This window comes from Lissotriton helveticus, chromosome 11 (assembly GCF_964261635.1).
Source record: "Lissotriton helveticus chromosome 11, aLisHel1.1, whole genome shotgun sequence".
NCBI classification, from domain to species: Eukaryota; Metazoa; Chordata; class Amphibia; order Caudata; family Salamandridae; genus Lissotriton; species Lissotriton helveticus.
In genome coordinates, this window is record NC_136072.1 from 979,040,071 (window position 1) to 979,065,919 (window position 25,849).

At 42.0% G+C, this 25,849-nt stretch overlaps 1 protein-coding gene across 2 annotated transcripts in view; it reads right to left on the reverse strand.

Moving 5' to 3' along the window:
* GRK3 (G protein-coupled receptor kinase 3) overlaps nt 1-25,161 on the reverse strand; it is a 1,268,751-nt gene extending 1,243,590 nt beyond the window's left edge. For both annotated transcript variants that reach the window (XM_078667331.1, XM_078667330.1), the window contains exon 1: nt 23,421-25,161. In XM_078667331.1, coding sequence (XP_078523457.1) covers nt 23,421-23,533 — 113 coding nt within the window. In that variant the 5' untranslated portion in view covers nt 23,534-25,161. The remainder of the gene's footprint in view (nt 1-23,420) is intronic.
* Nucleotides 25,162-25,849: the final 688 nt, after the last annotated feature.

Genomic DNA, 25,849 nt, shown 5'->3' on the forward strand with positions numbered 1-25,849 from the left:
TTTCATCTGTTTTCACAGGGAGGTGCTTTTCTCCTTCCTGTCTTTATTGAGTCTTGTGGAAATGGCTTTGAAGGTGCCTCGAAGGACAGCCTTTAGGTGTCTCAGAGCAGAGATCTAGGGGTGCATGGTGAATCATTAGTGCAGAGGAAAGAGTGGAGTACCTCTTTGACTTCTTTTTGAGTGGAATTGTGCACTAATAGTTTAGGTTTAAGACGCCCAGTCACTTGAGATGTGAACAAGCTATGGATGCTCAGAGTGATCATGATAGGGGAGTGGTCAGACACTGTAGGGGACCCTTTTTCTACCTGTGCAGTGGCAACCACAAAGCAAGAGGATGTCAAAAAGTAGTGTATCTTGGCATAGGTTTGGTGAGAAGCTGAAAAAAAGGTATAATCCTTCGTAGTGGGATTTTTAGCTTGCAACACATCCACAAAGCTCACCTCCCGCAGTCATCGAAGGCCTGCAACTGTGTAGGTACCTGTTGGTCCCTTTCCGTGTGTTGATCAGTCTAGAAGTGTATAAGGGACTAGACTTAAGTTGTCTCCTATTAGTATATCAGCATCTGGGGTGGTAAACATATGCCCTAAGGTACTGAGGATGAATTCCTTTTGGTGTTCATTGGGGTCATAAATGTTACAGTAAAGGTATACATGTGTATCAAGGGTCTACTTGTGTCTGAAGAACTTGTCCTTGGAAGTACGAGGCATGTAGGATCGGCACTCCCGCCGCTTTCTCCGGTCCTGATGAAAAGTATTGCCAGTCAAACCTGCGGGATCTCATACGCTTCCAGCCTCCTTTAAATGCAGGAGTTTCCTATAGAAGGCAAATGTCATGGTTGGAGATTTTAAGCATAGAGAGGAGCGCTAGTCTTTTTGCTGGAGCATTGAAATCATGAACATTCAAACTAGGGATTTTGACCATGTGTTCATAGATAGAGGGGTATTGCTGTTGAATTGGAGGGAAAATGAGTGGTCGGCGGACCCACACCAACGGACGGGACAGTCCACTCAGGCCAGTGCAATCTGTCAAACAGCCTGATCATCAATGAAGGGTAAGAAGGGTTATGAGAGAAACTGGGGCATTCCACTGCTCCTATCATAAGAGGCAGGAGAACTGTGTGATTAGGTTTCCTGTAGTTGGCGAACGAGTACTGATGGACATCGTGCAAATTGATGTAGCCCGTCATCCCTGTCCTTGTGTAAAGTTGAGCTTATCGATGGATGTGATCAATCCCAGGGCTTCTGATTCAGGGGGGTTGACAGCCACACACAAGGTGCAAAATCACTGCCCCAGGGTCAATAGGTGGAGTCTTGATCTGAAGAAGGTCCCTGGCTTTGGAGCTGCAGAAGCAGGGTCAATCACTCTATGTGGCTCTTGGCCACCGTGGGTTTCCATGCTTTCTTCTAAGATGGGTGACAGACTCTCCCACTGGAGGCCAGATGGGCTGGGGGCCATCTGTAGATCATTTAGAAATATTTCTGTGTATGTTATAAGCTAGGAATGCATTTTCATACATATCTCCTATTTGTACTCTTTCTTCCCAGTAAGGCAATTAACAATATTTTTGCCATGTGAAATAGATTAGAGAGCCTAACTTTTTTACAGGATCCTTAGGCAATTTATGTGCTAAGAGTGCTTGTTTATTAACTACCCTGTTGGTTACAAATGATCTGGGAAATATTTTACCAATGGGACAATCTGGTAATGTGAACATACTCAAAACTGATTAGATTAATGCTAGCTGTCTCTATTCTATTAGAGGTGGCACATACCAAGATACACAAGTTAAGTAATGAAAAGTGTGAATGGAAATAGGATGAGACAAAAAGTGCATACAATGTATGCAGTCTGGTAATGGCTCACGTTTCCACTACGTTTTTGGGTTAAGTTTATCTTTCAGAAGCTTAATGAGGAATTACACTTTTATTTCTTTAAGAAAAATGCCTGCCTTTATTAATCCATGAAAAACTTTAACGACCTTTTTGTAGTATAGATTTACAGCTTACTACTAAATATCTTTGAGCCTATGCTATCACAGTCTGAAACTGTACATTTAGCATTTGCATCTCTTTTTATTTGGTGACTGAAGTCAGTGAAAACAAGGAAAGACAGGCCACTCACCTTCTTTTAATGAACTTTCTTTTATTTTTATTATCCTGAAAGCCACCTAACAATATTTGTGATTTGCAAAAGTACTGGATGTACAAAAGGTATAATGCCTTTAACCAAATGTTTCTTACAAGATTACACTATAATTCAAGCCCCTCTAAATAGTGCAGCGATTTGCCATTGTCCACATCCTCTATTTTCTGCACGAATGTTTCATGCTCTCATGTACAAGAATACTATAATTTAATAAATCTCATTTCCCTTTAAAACAGTTTATTAATAATACTGCTACACGTATATCACAAATATATAGTATACTTGAAAATGATTCTTCCATCCCTCATTGTGCAACGTATCACTGTTTTGGCAGTTTTCATGAAAAAGTATAATAGGCTACAAATAAATATTCCTGAGGTCATTATCATCTTAAAATGAACAATCATGTGGGTTATATTAAAAATCCCTCTGGACATGATATGAAATAATTTGTTTTTACCAAGAATTATTAAAGCAATCTAAGCAATGCTGCAGACCGGTAAGGTACTTTCTGAAAGCTTTCATTTCCACATTTTTGGATACCTATATCAAAACCTAAGTTGGGGGACAATAGGTAAACATCCAATAATTATCCTAGATCAATCAGGGCAGGATTAATCTCTGACATACTATTAGATTCAGAGTATAAGATGCCCTCACCTTTGACTTTGCTCCTGCTACTTCTGGTGGAAACCCCCACATAGCATTCTTGTAAATGCCAACGATAACTCTACCCTAAGCCTCACACGGGACTGTGCACTTTCACTGTTTTATTTAACTAAACAATAGTATTCATTTTCAATATTATCAATATTAAAATGAGATAATATGTAGTTTTATAAATGGATGAATAAAAAGCAAGTAAAACTACACAGGCTTTCACTTTTTTCAAACTAATACTTATCAGAGGCTGTGGCACAATGTCCCAGCAGAGCTTTCTGGATCAGAGTTAGCTGGCTTGGTGAACAATGGGAATAGGAAGCCTTATGCCTATGGTTTCCAATATGCAATTTAAAACTAAAGCCTGAGTACAATCTCACTAGGAAGGGCTCCAGATGGATTCCCGAATGAGCAAATCTGATTCGGAGCCTATGTTTTTGACCGAAACGTCCCCCGTTCCGAACGATCAAGTACGATGCGAAGATCTTGTCCAGGTTGACCGAATTGTTTTCAAACCTGATACTGTCAGTCTGACTTATTCGCAGCCGAATCGTGCCGCACAATGGAGGCGGCTCCCGAACAAGCGAGTAAGATGCACAATTCGGACAGCCGTACCGCCTTGGTCTCAGCGAGATGAAGAGGCTGTGGGAATCAGACTTAGGGGGGCTGTAGCGGGCCCCCCTTCACCCAGGTCCCTCCAAATCTGTCCAGTGGGGGTACCCATGAGTCCCCCCTTTCCATGCACACACAGTGTGGTGGGCTCCCCACCGGATGTATGCTTTTCCCCACCCACCCCTTTTTGCTATGGGATTCCAAGCGAACCAAATCTGTTACCATACAGGTGCATCCAAGTGATATGAAGGGCTTTCCTAGCGAGTTAGTATTCGGGCCCTAAGATGGCTCATAAAGATTACTGAGGAGATGATGATGATGATGATGGAAAACTATAAAGCTAACTAGTACATAATGTTTATTCCAAATAATATTGGTTCACATCATGGCAACTGCAGTGCTCTTTGCTGAATATTTTCACACAGTGAAGAGCAAAGGTGCAGTGTAAGTGTGTCGGTTTACAAAACAAGTGACAGGGGTTCAAGTATGGAACACATATTTGTATTTGACAACTTTTAACGAATTACAACAAACCTTTGAACACATCATGACACGAGTCCCAACTGAACCATTGTTTACCTTACATGTTTGCTCCAGATTCCTACCAGGCATAGTTGGTTACCCTTTTTCTTTGCTCTTGTATTACTGGCTGCGTAGACTGCATAGTCTTCTAGAAATAATTCAGCTTGAGTGGCAAGGGACTGCCACTGTTAGCTTCAGACCTAAAGTGAGTCTTTGTGCTGTTGGCTGGGAGGTGATCCGCCGGTGAGTTGCAGAGCTATTGAGAATGGTTTGAGTTGTTTTAGTCACAGTCTGTGACTTGGAATTTGGAGATGATCTGAGGAGTCTACAATGCAGTGCGAATAGCATAAAAGTTCAAGAGTTAATCTTTCTTTTTGTGCTTTAAACCTTTTATTGGATTTTAGAAACTGATATCAAACAGTTGTGAAATATAGGTTACAGTCAGTATGATCAGCAGAAGAATCCTTCTCATATAATTACACTGAAACAAAATGTCCAAAGTGCCGAGAAGAACGTGGCTGCTCAAATGTTAGTCGTAAGTACTTGAACAACAGTTTGGTGATAGATGCAGTCTGAATTGGTGGCCAATATCAAGACTTTTTGTCTACTTTGATATACTCATAGCATGAGCTGAGTGGGAGATGTATGTTTTCATGGCCAATCCGGAGCTTTAGGAATGTGTCCTTGTGTTTCAAGTGATTACTGAGTGCACTCAGGAGGGCACATCCCTGCATATGGAGATATTTGCTGCCAGAATTCTTGATAACAAGCAGGTGGATGACTAGTATCTTCACAACTGGGACACTCACTTGCAAACTTTTTTTCCCACTTTCTTCTATAAAGGGCTTGTTATGTTGTATTTTTCTAAGATATTATATAAGCTGTTCGCATCATATAAGGCAGTATTCAGCTGATAGTAACATGTTTTCTCCTAAAACGGCTCTTTTTGCGGTGATGTGGTGCACACCACTGCAGAGTGTGATTTTTACTGTTGTCTAAAGAGTCATAATAAAGCTGTTTACCAGAAACAGTAAAGATTTTTCCAAAAGTAAATTGTTCAGCACTTGCATTTTGTATTCCATGAGAAGCAAGGTCAACTCTTAACTGCAATCCAAATCCTACTGTACACTTAACAGGTCATTCCAGACTTGGGCTAACAAGTTAAGGCGTCTGAAAACTGTGCCAATGGCTTCTATTTCATTGATATGAAACTGACCTATCTCCAAAGTGGAACAGAGCTTATTACTGAGAACAGGAGCATCTGAAATGAGCAGTGCTGTTCATAGAAACATACAGTGTGAAGTACTGATCGAGACTAGATAACAGAAGACAAAGTGTGAAAGGGAGGGGAGTTTTAGCTAGGACCTTGGACATTCCCATTACCTTGGTTTACATTGCAAGCATACATACCTACTTACAATGTTAAGAACGGGGAGATTATTTGATTTGCCCTGAATTACACAACATTTGGGCAAGCCTTCAGGATGCCCAGTTAGCTACCTTGCTCCTTGTTTAATACCAATCAATTTTATTTTTGTTCCATTATATTTTCGTGTTTTTAACTGTTTTTTTCTGTATGTGCTGTTGTCAAAGGTGTTTGAGCCAGGCAGACACTGTGAGTTATGTCCTGTGCTGTGTACGTTCACAATCATAACTGTTGAATTTCGGTGTTTTTACAGCTTCAGCCAGAACCATGTTAGTTTTAACAGTTTTTTTGTGAATGTCATAGGTTTTGTTATAATGTACTTAATTTGTTATACACAAGGGCCTGCGCTCAACCCACGTGACTGCCCCTGCCCAGTTCATGGGTTGTGTGAGACCTTGGCCTTCGGAATGGGCGTTTGGTGGGTGGTGTGGAGCGGGGGCTGTGGTGAATACCTGTGCCTTACCTCCTAAATCCAAAACAAAAGCAGACACTCATTATAGAATTTTGGCTTTGCTAGTGCTTTTTTAAAATAATTTTTTTACAATACATTAAACTCACAAGTCAGCTTCGATTCAGGACTCCGGGACAAAAGCGGAGCTGAATCAAGAGCTTCAAATGGCTGCTGGAAAGCTTGGGAGTCAACTATGACTCGTCAGTCACACAGCGAAAATAGGGCTATTTTCTCAGGAGTGTATCACATCCCTCACCACTGCTCTGGGGTTGGTCAGCTGCGGGGTTGCCCCTAACATTACTGAGGAAATCATTTTTACACAGTGCAAAACTCGAGTCAGTGCTGATTAGCAAGTTTAAAAAATGGTCGAAAAACTAAATTTCAGCCAGAATCCAGCCAATCACATTGTGTAAAAAATGTTTAATTGTGATTGATAGTTTCGACTAGCAGATTTTAACGGATATATACAAAAGTGTTCTCCCTTTAAATCCCACCCAGAACCTTTGTTAAACACAAATAAATCAATAAACTACTGGAAGGCTTTAAAGAAAATAATAAAAAATGCAAGCCTTCTAAGTGAAGGTCAGCATTCATGCCACGTTTTGTGTAAATCCGTTCAGGGTTTTAGGTCTATCTTCCAACATAATTTGCTATGAGAGCTAAAATTGGAAATTATATACTTTTTCAATGCGCCCTTTAACTTTTTTTCTCCATGGACTGAACTTCGCAAAACTTTCGTGCAAAGCTGTCCTCTGGGCCAATAGTTAGAAGCAGATCAAAAAATGCCTTTTCAATTGAAAAGTATGGCTGAACCATAACTACACAGTGGTGAATGCCGCTGTGTAATATATATAAACACACATCTAGATATGTGTATATATGTGTGTGTATATTACCTACTGGCGGTCGCCAGTAGGTATATATAGTTAGGATTTTTTCTCTATGGGATTTTTGAAAATTCTATGTCTAATAACTTTGGCGTTTGTGGACGGAATTGGCTGAAATTTTCAGGAAAATGGAACATTTTGTTTCTGAGCAGCCCCTGAAAATTTGGGGGGGGGGGTTCATCAAGGGGGGGCCGAGAAAAAAGGGGGGTCCCAAAACGCGTTTTTCCCATGTTAATTTCCATAGGGCGGTTGGCCTCACTTTTAGCCCGAACGGCTGAATGGATTTGCACGAAACTTGGCAAAATTGTAGGGACTGGTAGCCCGATGTGCCTTTGCTAGGTCTCAATATATGTGCTCCAGTGGATTTTGAGAAATTAACGTTCAAAAAAAGATATATATCTGTAACAGCGCTCCGGGCAGCGATCCGGTTCGCGTACTTTTCGCGTTACGGAGCTTTGCGAAGCGAAGCTGATTGGCTCTCCGGTGTCTGTAAACATTCCAAACAGTCCGTAGCGGCCGCCATCTTGTCTCTCGGTAGGATCGAGAGACAAGAGGAGGCCAAAGCGAAGGGGCAAATGACCATCAGGGGGCATAGTAGATCCTCCCTGACCCCCTAGGTTTGATGTGGAGGCTTTAAAAGGGCCCCGCGGGGTGCGCCCGGTACGCGTAACGGAAAGCGGACTGGGGAGCGTACTACAAGGAAACAAGAATGATTGACTTTTAACTTATTGTATGTTTATAGACTTTTTTTGATTTTTTTTTTTTTTTTCTGCTGAGTGACGTCTCGGCCTATCTCCACGGGATGTAGTCCCTACTATCTCGGCGTTTAAGCCCAGGGGAACCGGTAGTGTGGGAGAGATAACGTCTGTTAACGTTCGATTCGAAGGAAATCAGGAAGTGTTAATAAACATTGTCTGCGCCATCTTGCCTTTTTTCAAATGCCACACTTTTGTCGTGCACGGCAGCCATTTTAGATGCCTTGACCAGACCCACTCTCTGCACGCTGTCGATCCTTAGCATGGCTCCCCACCCTCGCAAGCATCTCCCCCAGGCACTGGTCACCCCCGCTCTCTGTCTTATGCATGGGCAATAAACCTCCCCCCATCTGCGCTGCTCGTCCCTGAGAATCACACCCTGTGCCCGCTCGACACCTCCCTTTCGCCCTATTCACTACCGCACCCTCTGACACTCCTCTTCCTATGTGTCCGATTGTCCAGGCCGGTCCCAGGCTATCACCTAGCCCTGCAGATGTAGTTTATGGCCCCAGCTGTAAAGAATCACCCCTCTTCAAAGGAGTTACAGTAGATCAAGGCCCCCACCCGATGAGATCCGTCACACCACACGCGTTCCTACTATCTGAAAACCATCCTGTATTGTGATTGTGGAGGGGACCGAGCCTGAAGCGGAAGATTCTAGGGATGCCTCTTTGTACATCAAAGTTTTTACAATTATGTGTCACATTAAAAATATATAGCACTCCAACAAAGTAGTAGGATTATAAAACTTTAATAACTTATAAATATATACAACGCAACAAAAACAGTAAATACATTTAAACATTTTTTTGAAAAAAGAAGCAACAATGGTCAGTAGCTGTGTTTTGTGCGAATAGTCCCAAGGCAGCACAACGTGCTGAGTTCTGGACGGCACCCAGGTGATGTTACCTGGGTGCCGCACTGGTTTTTGGTATCCTACAATGCAGCTCCGAAAAACGGCGTGGGGCGTCCCGGGGGGTGCGGGGGGAGGCCTCGTCAGTAGCGGTCTGTTGTGCGAATAGTCCCAAGGCAGCAGAACGCGCTGAGATGTGGATGGCACCCAGGTGATGTCCAGTAAGTTGACGCACTGGTTTTGGTATCCTACAATTCTGCTCCGAATAACGGCGTGGGGCGCCCCGGGGGGGGGGGTGAGGCGGCGTGAACGGGCCTCCCCAGGTGGAGGCTCGTCTGCTGTAGTGGGGCGCCCCTTTACCGTTTCAGTTGCCATTCCGCCCGCTTTTGGTACACTGTGCCAAAATCCGCCATTCAGCTGAGTTGCGCCCACTCTTGCGGTGCAGCGATAGGCGGCTGCCACAGGACTCTCAAAATGGCGGCAGGCTCTTTCCTTTTTGGGCCTGGTCCACTGAAATGGCCCTGGGACACCTTGGAACTCGGACGCTTGTCTGCTAGGTCTTGGACCCCATTCTCGAAAGCGTCCCCTCAGCCTTGAAGATTCTACAAAAGTCTTGGGGCCCCCCCGACTCCTGCAGGCTTCCGGTGGGGAGCGGCTGCCATGATTGCTCGCGGAATGACCACGACGGAGCCACAAGATGGTGGTGCTTTCATGCTGACGCCAGCTTCAGTCTGAAACATCCAGAAACAAGGTGGGGCTTTCATCGTTTGGGAAAACTAAATGTTTTAATCCAATGAAAAGTATTATTTTTAGGTCATATGATCAAGCCTTCCATCATTAGGAAACCAAAAGTAAAATGAACCAATGAAAAGTTTTATAAACAAGTCACATGACCTGTTATGCGGCATAGGGCTATAAAAAGCGTAGAAAATCCGTTGGCACGTGAGGCAGCGTCAGTAGCGGACCGATGTGCGAATAGGCCGAAGGCAGCACAACGCGCCAAGATCCGGATGGCACCGAGGTGGTGTGCAGCAAGTTGCCGCACTGGTGTGGCCATCCTACAATGCTGCGCCGAAAGTCGGCGTGGGGCGCCCCGTTGGCCTGTGAGTTCGCGTCAGTCAGTGGGGGCTGTTTGAGGATCTGATTGCATTGGAAAGCAATGTGATGCTGTGCGTCGCCCCCAAGATGGAGGTTCCTCGGCTGCAGTGGGGCGCCCCTTGGTGTTTCACTCGCTATGCAGCTGAGTTGCGTGCGCACTTGCGGCGAATAGGCCGAAGGCAGCACAACGCGCCAAGATCCGGATGGCACCGAGGTGGTGTCCAGCAAGTTGCCGCACTGGTGTGGCCATCCTACAATGCTGCGCCGAAAGTCGGCGTGGGGTGCCCCGTTGGCCTGTGAGGTGGCGTCAGTAGCGGACCGATGTGTGAATAGGCCGGAACCAGCACAAGGCGCCAAGATCCGGATGGCACCGAGGTGGTGTCATAGTTGAGAGTTCTGAGAAGCGGGGGGGAGGCGGCGCAAACGAGTCTCTCCCTCCATGTGGAGGCACTTCATCTGCAGTGGGGCGCCGAGATCCGGATGGCACCGAGGTGGTGTCTAGCAAGTTGCCGCACTGGTGTGTGTTGAAAAGATGGAAGGTCCACAGCAAGTCTATGTTCCTTCAGTGGAGCGCCGTCTAGCTGAGTTTCGCCCGCTCTTGCTGCTACAGCGACAGGCGGCTGCAACAGGACTCTCAAAATGGCGGCCTGTTCTTTGGATTTGGGCCTGGTCCACTAAAATGGCCCTGGGACACCTTAGAACTCGGACGCTCGAATTTTTTTTCCTTTCCTCTACATGCAAAAAAGGTAAATGCCCGGTACGTTACCTGCCTCATCTGCCACGATGTACTCTCCAGAGGAACCGAAAAAAAATATAGTTATGGTAATTGTGGCAAATTAATTTCATGTGGACAGATGAGTGTTACTCTAATAAATACAGCATATGAACATCATCATAGTCGATGGTTGGTGGAGACATTTTGACTATATCCTGGACCTGCCCGTCCTCGCCCAAAATGGCGCCGGAATAAATGGGACTCGTAACTCCTTGTTGTGTACTGGTTGCACAACCTTGATATCACGAGATGCGTATGCAGTTTTGAAGCACATGGCGGGCGGGGACGAGAATTGATTGAATATTTCGCCATCCCTATTGATATTAAGTTCTGATGTGTTATTGATTACTGTACTATTGAAAGTTCGAATTAACGTCACCCATGGTACTTGCCCGCAAATGTATATCTAGATAATTTTATTGTAACTGGCCCTGTCGTATTTTAATTATAAAATGTACGTCCACCGATTCCGCAACTGTTAGACACCTTAGTTCTTGCAACCTAATGGCCCGCCCGTTACGTTCCTCTACAGTGTAAATGTCTCCTCATCATATACGATTACAGTTTGCTCCGTGGCCGGCCCACGTGGTTATAGGCCCGTATTTGTATACTGACATTTTCACAATAAAGGTTTTTAAAAGAAAACATGGTAGTAGTATTTACATTGGTAAAGTTTTTAATAATAGTCACTGTTTTCGAATCAGTAAAAGGCAAGTGAAATAAAGCAGTCCAATTACATGAAGGGTAAAAGGTATAATACGCAGGAACGCAGTAAAGATAAATGGTCAAGGGCTGTTGTGTTTTCTACTCCTGCAACATAAAGTGATCGATAAGAATCTGATATTCAGGCGTATCGGCGACTAAGACAGCAGGCCGAGCCTCTTTTGCTCAACGGCTCCGTCATGGGACGAAGAAACGCCCTTTTTCTCGAAAAAGGAATATATTTTACTTGCAGGACAGTTGTAAATTTTCCGGGAAAGTACATTAGCCTGGAACATTATAACATATATGTTTAAGAAAAAATAATGTTCGAAAGCAATAAAAAGCGTAATTTTTAGGTCATATGACCAAGCCTTTCATCATTAGAATAAGAAAAGTAAAATGAAAACCAATGAAAAGTTTTATTAACAAGTCACATGACCTGTTATGCTTACGTTACGCGATGCGCGCCGCGCCCCGGATCGCTTCCGGGAAGCAGCGCTTCGCGCACCGGAGCACTTCCGGATGCGCTAACGCGGCGCGTCATATGACGCATTACGCGACAACGCAGGTCCAGAATATAGTCAAAATGTCTCCACCAACCAGCGGTCGGAACACAACCCCTTTCAGCAGGCTAAATAGTTCTGTTAAATGACAACAGAAGGGACAGGCAACAAGAACCATCAGTCAAAGAGGGGAGGGCAAGTTCTTCTCTACCGGGTCACGTTGGGGCGCTACCGGAACTGATCGAATTGGTAGTCTACAGTGTTTCTGGATGTTTCAGACTGAAGCTGGCGTCAGCATGAGAGCACCACCATCTCGTAGCTCCGTCGTGGCCATTCCACGAGCAATCATGGCAACCGCTCCCCACCAGAAGCCTGCGGGAGTCGGGGGCCCCCAAGACTTTTGTAGAATCTTCAAGGCTGAGGGGACGCTTTCGAGAATGGAGCCCAAGCCCTAGCAGACAAGCGTCCGAGTTCCAAGGTGTCGCAGGGCCATTTTAGTGGACCACGCCCAAATCTGAAGTGCCGGCCGCCATTTTGAGAGTCCTGTGGCAGCCGCCTATCGCTGCACCGCAAGAGCGGGAGCAACTCAACTACATGGTGAGCGAAACGCTGTAGTCGCAAGAGCGGGCGGTAAACAGCTGAATAGCAGAAGAGGCACAGTGTAGCAAAAGCGGGCGGAATGGCAACTGAAACGGTAAAGGGGCGCCTCACTACAGCGTGTCTTCAGGTCAAACGGATTGTGGGACAAGGTCCGGAATGGAAGAGTCACCAAAAGGCAAAAAGTTTCGCTTGACCCCGGGAGCCAGCCACCTATGTCGGGGGCGATCTCAGGCCACACCAGGGCAACACGACTTGGGGAGGGGGCCGGAGCCAAGCGCCCCCTCCGAGTCCGCGCCATCACACCATCCCTCGGGGGCCTCCGTCAAGCGGTTCAGGGAGGCACCGCATTACATTGTTTTCAAATGCAGTCACGTCCTCAAACAGCCCCCACTTACATTGAGAATAGTGAAGCTGTAGCAGGTGCAAATAAGCTTCAGACAGTCTAACAAGCACTCCTCAAAACTTTGAACTATCAGAGTGCATGAGTTTCATGCTCGATCGATTGAGCTAGCCGGATCGGGCAACAAAAAGTATAAAATAGTTATGTAAATAGTTATTTAATAAAATGTTTTACCCTGTTACTTTGCTGGTGTGTTGTATATATTTGTAATATTTGCATAGAGTTTATCGTTATTTTGGGCGGGGTGGGTGGCGGAGCCGAGCTGTCTTGCAGCCATCATGGTGTGGAGTTCAGTTCATCTCACTAGTTTCGTATTTCTCATGAGGGGTTGTTCCTAATGTTTCTATTTTAGCGAGGTCAAAAAGAGATCCCATTAGTGGCCTACTGATTTTGCTCGATTCCTTTTGTTTTTTTACACGATTTTTCACTATCTGCAAAGACTAAACAGAGTATTGCGACTCTGTGCTTGTTTGTAAATAGAGATTGAACCAAAGAGAACCAATTCTAAAACAGTAAATGCTTGGATAACAATCAATCAAATGGAGAGAAAAGCAGGCACGACGGATTACAACGGGGGCAAAGGCCTGCGTTAACTACCCTTCACTATCTGCAAAGAGAGAGTACTCCTAATAGAAATGAGGGGGGGGGCAGCATTCAAAGCAGATCAGTGTGCATAAACACGAAAATGTTTTTACTTACCACGTACTTGACATTCGACAGCTTATGATATTTGCTATTAAAAAACCATTGAAATTCACTGAAAAAACCATAGGTTAGAGACCATATATAGTTAGGAATTAGCATTTAAAAAACCTTGAAAATTCACTGAAAAAACCATAGGTTATAGACCATATATAGTTAGGAATTAGCATTTAAAAAACCTTATTTTACTCACACAAAACCATTGAAATTCCATATATAGTTAGTTGCACTAACTATATATCGCGCACCCGCAATCCACTGCTGATGATGTCACATATTACATCATTCATGACATGGTCAGTGACATCACTGATGACATCACTGATGACATCTCAAATGACATCACTGATGACATCTCATTTGACATCATTCTTGTGCTAATACGATAAACCTCTTCAGACTCTAATATAACCTTAGATACACTCAGTGTATACAGACACTCACACACTGTCACTCATCCATGGAGTTACTCACACACCTAGTCAGTCACGCAAAGAATCAATCACACCTCCATTTCCTCAACTATACAGTTATACACACCTTACTTATTCAAACATATACTAACACATATTTACTCTCTTATACAATCCCTGATACAAGTTCACAATGATCCATACAGCCACTCACACATTCAGTGGCTCTCATGCACAGTTATTTATATATGCCAACTCTCACATGTACTGTGTTTTACATATGTACTTACTATGACATGTAGCATTGAGATATCCATTCACTCATCAATACACTCATGCACACAGTCAACCGCCCATGTAGCTGTTTCCACATGCACTCTTGAACTCATACACCTAGTGAATCAACTGCTCACACATCTATGCACAGAGTCACACACCTCCCAGCCACCCCCACACAAACTCAATCTCCCATACAAATACTTGGGCAACCAATCAATAACACATATAGCCTCTCGTATAGCTAATGATCAACACATGCAGCAGTTTACATCACAACAGACATACTGAAGCACACATTCAGACAGTTTAGTCACTAACCCATGCATTTAGTACGACACATTTATTCACTCACTCATACAGTCAGTAACGCACCTACTAAATCCTTCATCCAGACACTAATACATCCACTCATTCTTCAATATATCAAACATATTTAAACTTTACAGAAACACACAGTCACTGGATGATGTCATCAGTGATGTCATCAGTGATGTCATTTGAGATGTCATCAGTGATGTCATCAGTGATGTCATTTGAGATGTCATCAGTGATGTCATCAGTGATGTCACTGACCATGTCATGAATGATGTAATATGTGACATCATCAGCAGTGGATTGCGGGTGCGCGATATATAGTTAGTGCAACTAACTATATATGGAATTTCAATGGTTTTGTGTGAGTAAAATAAGGTTTTTTAAATGCTAATTCCTAACTATATATGGTCTATAACCTATGGTTTTTTCAATGAATATATATATATATATATATATATTACCTACTGGCGATAGCCAGTAGGTATATATAGTTAGGATTGTTTTCCATAGGGAAATCTCAACATTCTATTGGGAATAACTTTGGCGCCGGTTGAGGAATCTTCCTGAAATTTTCCTTAACTTTGCCTCGCGGCGCTCCGCTCCTTCCCTGAAAGTTTGGGGGGATTCGTCAAGCGGGGGCCGAGATAAAAGGGGGGTCCCAAAACGTGTTTTCCCCATGTTAATTTCCATAGGGCAGTAGGACTCACTTTTAGCCCGAACGGCTGAATGGTTTTCCACCAAACTTGGCAAAATTGTAGGCACTGGTAGCCCGATGTGCCTTTGCTATGTCTCAAGATATGTGCTCCAGTGGTTCTTACGAAAATTAACTTTGAAAAAATATATATTGGGCTACATTGGGCTATATATATGTTAGAGCCCAAATGTAGCCCAATGTAGCCCAATGTAGCCCAAAGATGGCCACCAGAGACAAAAAAAAACAAATGTAGCCCAAATATCAGCCAGATGTAGCCCAACTATAGCCCAATGACAGAATGTCCCAGAGTGTTCCAAAGAACAACTAGAGCGCTAACAGTCTTACTTATGACAAAAGTATGGCACACCTGAAGTCATCTTGATTGGAATAAAGTGTTAACACTTAAAACATTTAATTTGCAAAGGAACAAAATGAGGGGGTTCATTTTGCCATAGAAATTATGATTAGTGCTGAAGAAAGAAAAATTAGGGCACATTTTGAGTGACTTCTCAAATCCTCTTATATTTCATTAAAAAAATTCTGATATGCAGTCTCCCAAGATGGCCACCAGAGACAAAAGAGCCCAAATGTAGTCCAAATATCAGCCAGATGTAGCCCAACTATAGCCCAATGAAAGAATGTCCCAGAGTGTTCTAAAGAACAACTAGAACGCTAACAGTCTTACTTATGACAAAAGTATGGCATACCTGAAGTCATCTTGATTGGAATAAAGTGGTAACACTTAATACATTTAATTTGAAAAGGAACAAAATGAGGGGTTTCATTTTGCCATAGAAATTTTATTACCTACTGGCGATAGCCAGTAGGTATATATAGTTAGGATTGTTTTCCATAGGGAAATCGCAACATTCTATTGGGAATGATTTTGGCGCCGGTTAAGGAATCTTCCTGAAATTTTCCTTAACTTTGCCTCGTGGCGCTCCGCTCCTTCCCTGAAAGTTTGGGGAGGATTTGTCAAGCGGGGGCTGAGATAAAAGGGGGGTCCCAAAACGTGTTTTCCCCATGTTAATTTCCATAGGGCGGTTAGACTCACTTTTAGCCCGAACGGCTGAATCGGTTTCCACCAAACTTGGCAAAATTGTAGGGACTGGTAGCCCGATGTGCCTTTGCTATGTCTCAAGATATGTGCTCCAGTGGTTTTTACGAAAATTAACTTTGAAAAAATATATATTGGGCTACATTGGGCTATATATATGTTAGAGCCCAAATGTAGCCCAATGTAGCCCAATGTAGCCCAAAGATGGCCACCAGAGACAAAAAAAAACAAATGTAGCCCAAATATCAGCCAGATGTAGCCCAACTATAGCCCAATGACAGAATGTCCCAGAGTCTTCTAAAGAACAACTAGAGCGCAACAGTCTTACTTATGACAAAAGTATGGCACACCTGAAGTCATCTTGATTGGAATAAAGTGTTAACACTTAAAACATTTAATTTGCAAAGGAACAAAATGAGGGGGTTCATTTTGCCATAGAAATTATGATTAGTGCTGAAGAAAGAAAAATTAGGGCACATTTTGAGTGACTTCTCAAATCCTCTTATATTTCAGTTAAAAAAATTCTGATATGCAGTCTCCCAAGATGGCCACCAGAGACAAAAGAGTCCAAATTTAGCCCAAATATCAGCCAGATGTAGCCCAACTATAGCCCAATGACAGAATGTCCCAGAGTGTTCTAAAGAACAACTGGAACGCTAACAGTCTTACTTATGACAAAAGTATGGCACACCTGAAGTCATCTTGATTGGAATAAATTGGTAACACTTAATACATTTAATTTCAAAAGGAACAAAATGAGGGGTTTCATTTTGCCATAGAAATGTTATATATATATATATTCACTGAAAAAACCATAGGTTACACACCAGTTATAGTTAGCTGGAAATTTTACGCGCATAAAACCATTGAAATTCCCACGTTATAGTTAGTTGGACTCACTATAACTTGCACGTCTGCAATGCACTGCTGATGACGTCACATATTACATCACTCATGCATATATTTAAATATTTAAACATTGCTCGCTAATATATGTATTCACTAAGATACACTTAATAAGCCAGTTAACCAATCAATTTTTTTTTTTAAAACACTGAAAAAACCATAGGTTTCAGGCCTTATATAGTTAGGAATTAGCATTTAAAAAACCTTTGAAATTCACTGAAAAAACCATAGGTTTCAGGTCTTATATAGTTAGGAATTAGCATTTAAAAAACCTTTGAAATTTACTGAAAAAACCATAGGTTTCAGGCCTTATATAGTTAGGAATCAGCATTTAAAAAACCTTTGAAATTCACTGAAAAAACATAGGTTCTCAGGCCTTATATAGTTAGGAATTAGCATTTAAAAAAAACTTTGAAATTCACTGAAAAAACCATAGGTTTCAGGAGTTTTATAGTTAGGAATTAGTTTTTAAAAAACCTTTGAAATTCACTCAAAAAACTATAGGTTTTAGTGATGTTATAGTTAGCTAGACATTTTACTCATACAAAACCAATGAAATTGCTCCTATATAGTTAATTGTACTAACTATATTTCGCGCACCCGCAATCCACTGCTGATGATGTCACATATTAGATCATTCATGACATGGTCAGTGACATCACTGATGACATCTCAAATGACATCACTGATGACATCACTGATGACATCATCCACGTGACAATCACATACGCCTTTTCATACACTATTACAATTTTTCATCACTGTTTGTAAAATACAGAGTATCATATTTAAATCCATTGTCACAGCAATACAAGTAATCCACTCAGTGATTCATAGATGTATACACACATCTAATCACTTACCTATGGATTCACTCATACATGCTGTCAATGAACAATAGAACACTATCAAAAATACTTATACATCTATATCGACATTAAACAACAGCACGCATCCTATTCACATATGAAGTCATCCTACTCACTTATGCAAACAATGGATCATACTTACATATTTACTTAGCAAAACACTTATACAAACACCACTTCTTCTATTCATTTAGATAGTAAGTCATACTTAGTGAATTATAAAATCATTATTACAAGTATACAGTTATCCATACAGTCACTCACACAATCATTGTGTCTTATGTATACTTATTTATATACAACAACTGACACATACACTGCCTTTTATTTTTCTAGTTTGTTGGACCTGTACCTTTGAGAAATATATTTGCTCATCACCACACCCATAAAGAGATTCCCTCACCCAAACTGTTAGAACATGTAGTTTTAACTTCATATATCTACTGAATCAACTATTCACACATCTTTGGACAGTCACACACCCCGCACCAAACCACGCACACTTTCACACTCCCATACAAATACTCAGTTAACTAATCAATAACTAATATAGACTTTCACATAGCTAGTAACCAACTGTAGAATCAGTTTACACAACAACTGACAAAGTGATACAGATATTCACACAGTTTAGTCACTATCCACTATATTTAGTGAGACATTATAAATTGGTCAAGTAAACAGTCAATTACACTGCTACTAAATCCTCCATCCAAATATTTATTTATATATATCCACTCATTCTTCAATGTAAATTGCTATATATATAATGCATATTTAAATAACGAAGCAAACCACATTCACTGGATGATGTCATCAGTGATGTCATCAGTGATGTCATTTGAGATGTCATCAGTGATGTCACTGACCATGTCATGAATGATCTAATATGTGACATCATCAGCAGTGGATTGCGGGTGCGCGAAATATAGTTAGTACAACTAACTATATAGGAGCAATTTCATTGGTTTTGTATGAGTAAAATGTCCAGCTAACTACAACACCACTAAAACCTATAGTTTTTTGAGTGAATTTCAAAGGTTTTTTAAAAACTAATTCCTAACTATATAACTCCTGAAACCTATGTTTTTTTCAGTGAATATATATATATATATATATATATATACATATACATATATATATATATATATATACATACATATAAATAAACACACACACACACATATATATAATCTATGTAGACTGAGATTCCACTGGAAAGTCATTGTTTGTATTCTTAATAAACTTGGAGCTGTCTAAAAGATATACTCTAAACTTTACAACAAAAACAGTACATCCAATGTGGGTTAGGCATGGCAAGTTTGTGCAGATCTGCAAGCAGGGTCCAAAAACAAATCTAAGGAGGGGTCGGTCAATAACTCACATTTACCATTGTCAAACCCATGGGACTCTTTCTTCATTGTCCAAAACAAGAAAAAACAGCTCAAGCTAATGACACCAAACGTGGGGCCTGATATAGAACTTGGTGCACGGGATATACCACTGTAAACATGATGAAGATCCCATCCGTTGTACAAGTGCCACAGAATATAATGAACTTGTAAACAACGTCTGATGGGTACGGGGTATTCCTTACAGGGAGTTCCTTCTCTTGGTTTGGTGTAAATCCATTCAGTAGTTTTGAGAAATTAGTGTTTAAAAATGTTTCTGGGTGTGCTTGAAAGATTTAATAGATAGATTTACCAGGTTTTGCATACAAAGGATCAAAAAGGATTTGTGAATCCAATTAAAAAAATAAAGACATATCAATAGCTGAGGATGCTTTTTCTCCCTTCATCCACTGCGGATTTGTGAATTTGGCTGTGGATTTGTGAATGTAATGCTCATTAACTGGCTGCCCATCACCCAACAATTCTGTTGGAAAGCCATTACCCCACATGGTGCAGTAAGCATCTCCTTGGCTAAAATAAAAAAAAGTGCAAAGGGGCAAGTTAAGACTACCCAACTGCAGGGCACTAATGTAAAATAAATATTTTTAAAATGTTTTTACACTTTTTGCATGGCTAGTGAATTCTGGAACCTCCCAATGCTTCGAAGGGCCTTCTACGGGCTTGGGATTTGCAGCTCCAGCATAGAATTTGCGAATCCTGTAAAAATAGAATTTAGCATTGGTCTTAGACAACTGCCACTTATATGGCTGGCCACCAGTGGTGGGTTGAGCATAGAGCCTGGCCTCTTGCCACGCCCTGCAGCCAACCACCACTGCCAATGGCCTTTGAGAGTATGCATCAGGTGTTGGCAGTCCCTGGCATTTAGAGGCAATGTCCTGCGTCATAGGTTGGCCAAATGTTGTGGGTTTGGTTCAGTACTGTAACCCGCTGCACACATCCAAAGGCCAGATGCCATGGAGGGATGCCGCCCACTGCAATTTGTGTACAGAAACTATTGGCAAATGATACAAAACAACAGATGAAAATAACTGAAAAAGACAAAGATTAAAGAGAAGTTATCGTTAGCTTTGGTTATAATACATTACTACATGTTCTAAAAGAAAAAAAAGCAACTCACTTAAGAAATCATAGTTAAAGTGAAGATATGTTTGCGAATTAAAAACAAAAAACATGAAAATCACCAAACTTAAAGAGTATAGTAAGCACCACAGTCAATTGCTCATAGAGAAGGACGCAAACAATAAGTATGTAAACCATATCTCGCACACCAAATGTAATCCTTAAGACTGCACAATATGTATACCAGTAAGTACAGGCACCTAAAAGTACAATGTAATTAAATAACAATAAATAATCAAACTAATAAAACAATAGTACATCTACAGTTGTCTCTTTCACAGCTCCAAGGGGAATATGATATGTAATGTAATCTGTAAGATTATTTACAACATTTGTACTTAAAGCTGTCACATCAAGAAGGATGTCAGAAGCATTGAGTTTGGAATGCGAATTAAGATTTTCCTTTCTGTTGTTGTAAGTTATGGAATGCGGCTAACCCCCCACCATGCAGAGCATTTGGTTATGCACAGAGGGATTTGGCTGCCTGTGGGGAGTTGGCTGCAGACGTATCATAATAAAGATATTACTTTACATTATAACAAATAGCTTAAAGTAGTGCTATACGTAAGTAAAGTTGTGATACTTTAACATGTGTTAAAAAAAAATAGAAATTCACTGAAAAAAGTCAAAGGTTAAAGCGGAGACATAGGTCGGTCTTCCAGCAATAAATAAAGCTACTATTTTAAGTTCAAAAAACACCTTCACCGGTTATACATAACCGACATAAGGATAACTTCCACCACTATGATGTACTGCTTAAGACTATGCATTTACATCACTGAGGACATCTGAAATCTACAATGATGAAGGTTATACCCCACATAAAAAGTAGTCAGCTTCAGAGACAGGGTGACCAAGCCAACCTTTGCTTTCATTTCCACTATCATTTAATTGTTTTTTTGCTGGAGTGACGAGTCATTGTTTCACTCATTTTTGCGAATATGTCCACGTGACCTTAAGATGGCATTTTTAGATTTTGTTGCATTTACACATTTAATCCCTGCTGCATAAATTTGAAAAAAAGAAATGAACTTATAAAAACATTTAACGCTTACCAAAATTAGACCTACTGGCTTTGCCAATGTTTGTTGTAATATGTGTTTTCCTAGTTCCAATATAACAAACCGAACCTAGGCCTTCAATCCCATCTTATTCTGTAAAATGGGATTGAAGGGCCCTTTAGGCTTCTATACCACATTTCTACTATGCAGTAGCCCAAACCGGAAGTGTGCATACGTGGCACCTCTTGAAACACTTAGGAAGGCATGCTGCACGGTACATAGCCTGCAAAGTTGCATGTCACAAACGGAGCAGGTTTACTTTAAAATGTGAGACTTTTGCGTTTTTCAATCAATTCTATCCAAATGTATGGCACCAATGGTAGGCATTTCAATTATTCGAAAAGTCTTTAAATCTGCATACCTAAAAAGTAGTAAAATTCACTGGAGGTGATCAAACAGATACAGAAAGGCTGCCGGTGACATTGGCTTTCTGGAGCAAAGAAAGGCATTGCTGCCTACTGAACCATGAGCAAGCATCACGTCGTACAGGAACGCCCAGTTTGACTTCAGATACTCTCTTCCCACATCAAGCCAAGCTTGTTCGATAAGATCTCATGAATATACGCAGAGCTCCGGAGTGCTGACAGCCGAACCCAAGACAGTCCCATGGAGTATGTACTCGCTGTTACTCGAATCTGTACATATCCACTCAATTGCACCATGGCAGGGCAAATTCAGGTACCGCCCAATACCAAAATTATAGGTTATCAAACCTGTAAGTCAAGCTTTGGTTATATCAATGGGTCATGTATATCTGACGTCTAAACTAAAAACAAGAATATGAAAACTTGGCACGCAGCTATACGATTAGATGATATAATGACAAGCTTTGGCAAAGGCAATAGGTATTGTCTTTCGGACCTACTGGCTCTGCCAGTGATGTGTACCGACGATGTGCAGCATGCTGAACAACATTGACAAAAAAGAAGAAGCAATTAGGCTAAATAAAAAACATGTTTTGTTGTTTTTTTCACACAAAATGCAAATAATGTGTTGTAAAAGAAAAATGGGCTGGTGGGAAAGGGAAATCAGCACATGAGGAAGAGAGCAACTCGGGGCAAGGGAGAAGCACATGTAGGAGAGAAAAGCATGGAACGTGGGCTAGGGGAGACACACACAAGAGAAAGCATCAGTAGCACACGAGTAAGAGAGAACATGGGGTCAGGAAGACTGTTGTAAATAGAAGTCCAGAGCCAGGTGTATTATTAGGTTACTTTATTCAGGCTTGGTGTCAGGTCAAGTCATTAAGATGGAAATACAAAAGATATAGCGAAGACCCACCAGGAGTGACCTCCTTGTCACTCAGCCTGCCTGGTGCACGAGGGAATGCGATGTGGGATCATTTTGAGGGAGAAGCACATGAGAGAGTGAGCCTCAATTGAGAGAGAGAGGACTATGGTATGTGGATGGTTATATGGCTGGGGATAGAGCTCACAAGGGAGGGAGCTGGAAAACAAATGCACTTTCAAAATGAAAAAGAGTATTTCCCTAAAAGAGAGCTGTGGAAGGAAACAAATTAGTGAATCAAATGGATGGTAAAGAGGATCTCCTTACAGGGGAGGGACTAACACAAGAAGAGGAAGGTAAATCATCGAATAAGAAACAAGCAAATGAGAATGACAACAAAGCTAACCAATAGTAAGAAATGGGTGGGCTCTAAGCTCACTGTTATATCCTGTTAAGCTCACAATGGGTCTTTCGCCACCAGACCGCTTGCACTGTCTGGTATGCGAGACCTAAAATGTATACTGAACTAGCAAAGGAATGAGAGACTTTGGAAAGTTTGGTCATTCTCTTTGAGTAATGACCATTAAACCATATATGACTGCCAGAACAAAAGATTAAGTTGGCACCAAAGCAGCAGTCAGTTAAATTTATTCTTTAATGGTCCTTCTAAAAGTTAAAATCTTTACAATACGTTAATCAGAATACTGTTTTCAAGTTGGAAGCTGTACTCGGGTCAAACCAAACCCCATATCATTGGGATGACCCATTAGATCCACAACAGGTTTAGAACACATCTATGTACAATGATGCGAAATGGAAATCATTTGGGTTGCGGGTTGGTAGCATGAATTATGTCATTGATTTGTTCTTTGTGTACCACATTGGGCAGTCAGATTTATAGACTGATTCAGAAGAGGTAAACCATATATTAGTTAATGTACTTTCGTAGGTGGGACTATAATTTGCTTCCTGCTTACCTGGGCTCAGGCAGGACGATTTTCTTGCTGGCTCGTGCCGCCGGTGTGGATTTACTTTTCTCCATTGCCATGAGGTAGCTGACATCAGCCAGCACTGACTCCAGGTCCGCCATGTTGGATATTCAAGCAGCAGTAGCGCCAAGAAACTATTCCAAAGCACTGGCAGAATTAATTCTCCCAGAAAGGTGCCCACCAGTCACATCACTAGAACGAATAACAGCAGTAACTCACCCACCACCACATAAAATGTACCTGTGTGTCCGTACTCAAATGATACGAGACCACAGCCGGTGATAAACTGAAGGTTGGATGAGATGCCACAGTGACTCCTTACTCACTTGTCCTGTTGGTTGCCTGCAACTGTTGTGTATCTTATGCTGTACTAGTTATATCTCCATGTGTTATTGCTAGTTTAGCAGCACTGCGAGGGGCAGAAATCCATACAGTGTGTTGTAAAGAATGCCTGAGGGTTTTCATTTGTCATGTCCTTGAGCTCAGGCTGCACATACCACAATAATTTAGAATAAAAGCAAGAAAATCCTAAATATGTACTTGTTTTTTGCTTAGCAGAGGAGGCTGCACCTGAGGCAGGCTCACGACCGAGGAACCCAGGCGCTGCACACAGTGTGAAGTAGGAGGTGGGAAACTGGCTTCGGAAATAAAACCATGTTCACCACAAAAGTAGGCGCAATATGTGTTATGGACAGGAAAGAGAAAATGCCAGGTCCAGGTCCATTAATATTCATCTGATGATTGCTACCCCCCTTATGCTGCAAGAAGAGAAAGCCCTTTTTTCCAGGGCATGCAAGGAGGTTTAATTCTGATGCCTGCTATTGGATGTCTCTGGGAAAAGGTTGTGACCTGTTCACTTGAAAACACGCTGACGTTTTTCTCCTATAAGCTGGGGAAGGTATATTCAACTGTTTGCATCGTGTTCCTGCTTCCCACGGACTCGGCTGTTGAATCGCGACGCCACTCCCCAAAGGACTGCGGATTTCATCGCAACAGCTGAGAATGAAATGCCACAAAACGCACAGACCTAAACACAGAAGGGGATTCCGGCGTCTGTGATATTTTTGGTTTGAATTGAAAATCCAGAGGGCCGAGAGGCGAGGGGGAGGAAGGCATTGGTGACGAGGCTGGCAGGATGTGCTGCGCGCGAGGGACAGCCTCGATTTCCACGGAGAAGAAATTGAAGACCCTCTTATCTCCGCAGCGATGCGATGGCTGTGCGCGTGCAGGCTGAGACTGACGGGACTCCGTAGGTCACCACCAACAGAAGGGAAAATCCCACAGAAGCAAAAAACACAAAATATAGAGGAAAGCTGGTGTAAAAAAAATAGATATCTCCTGCCACAGAAAAGGTAGCTCCTTCGTTTTGATCAAAAGCTGACAATTATAATTCCAAGAAAAAAATCTTTTATTGCCAATAAAGAAAATTCAGTCGTAGCCCAGAAAAAAAAGAACATCCCAGCAAGCTGACTGAAACACGTGCCTAGCAAATGTAGACAGGCACAGGAGATCCGTTTTTTCTTCCTTCAATTCCACCTCTCGGTAGTCCGAGTCTATTTGTTTCTCCAAGGAACCGATTGTTTTTTTCTCATGTCCGGCGAGCCCAGGAGAGCTGCTTGTGTTGGGGTATTTTGTTGCTTTTCCTTTTGTGTGCTGCTGCTATGTGCTCGGTGTTTTTTTTTCTTCTTCAGCTGACAGCCTGCTGCTTCTGTGCTGGGCTGGATTCCCATCAGCAGAAAAGCTGTGAGGCGAGTCGCTATACTTCCTCTCTCGAGCGATAACCGAGCAATCACTGCAAAAACCTGGCAGTGGATTTTGCTAGACTTTTGACTTGGACTGCTGCAGAAATGAATGCAAGTCAGCGGATTCATGTCTGTTATGTTGCTGACAAAGAATGCTTTTATACATATTTTTAGAATGGGTGAGTTAAAGTACATCCAAATGGAGAATTCTTTATCTGCAGATTTCAATAGTCTGTTTTTCAAAAAACATGCACTTCATCAGCCCTTGACTGAGCCATTAATCCCTTCTCCAAATAAAACAGCAGTATATTAACAAAAAAAATTGATTTACTACTGGTGGAACTAGAAGTTCTAACTCCAAATTATAGGAACCTAGGGCGGGGGGCATGGACGTCATTTGGGGTAGTCAGGGGTCGCAGCTGTGACCCAAATTACTCCTCTGAGGCCAAGGGTCTTAAAGGAAGTGTCAGGAGTAGCCAGGAGCAAGCTATAGATCACAGCTGCGACCCCTGACTACCCACAAATAACGTACAAGGGGGAGGGGGGATTCACAAAACTAACATACACATGTACATTTACTCTTACACCCAAGTGTTACTCTCCATTTGTTTTTGCTCTTTACCATATCCAACTGAAGAATTACACCTAGATGTAAACTGACATTACCTCCTCGCC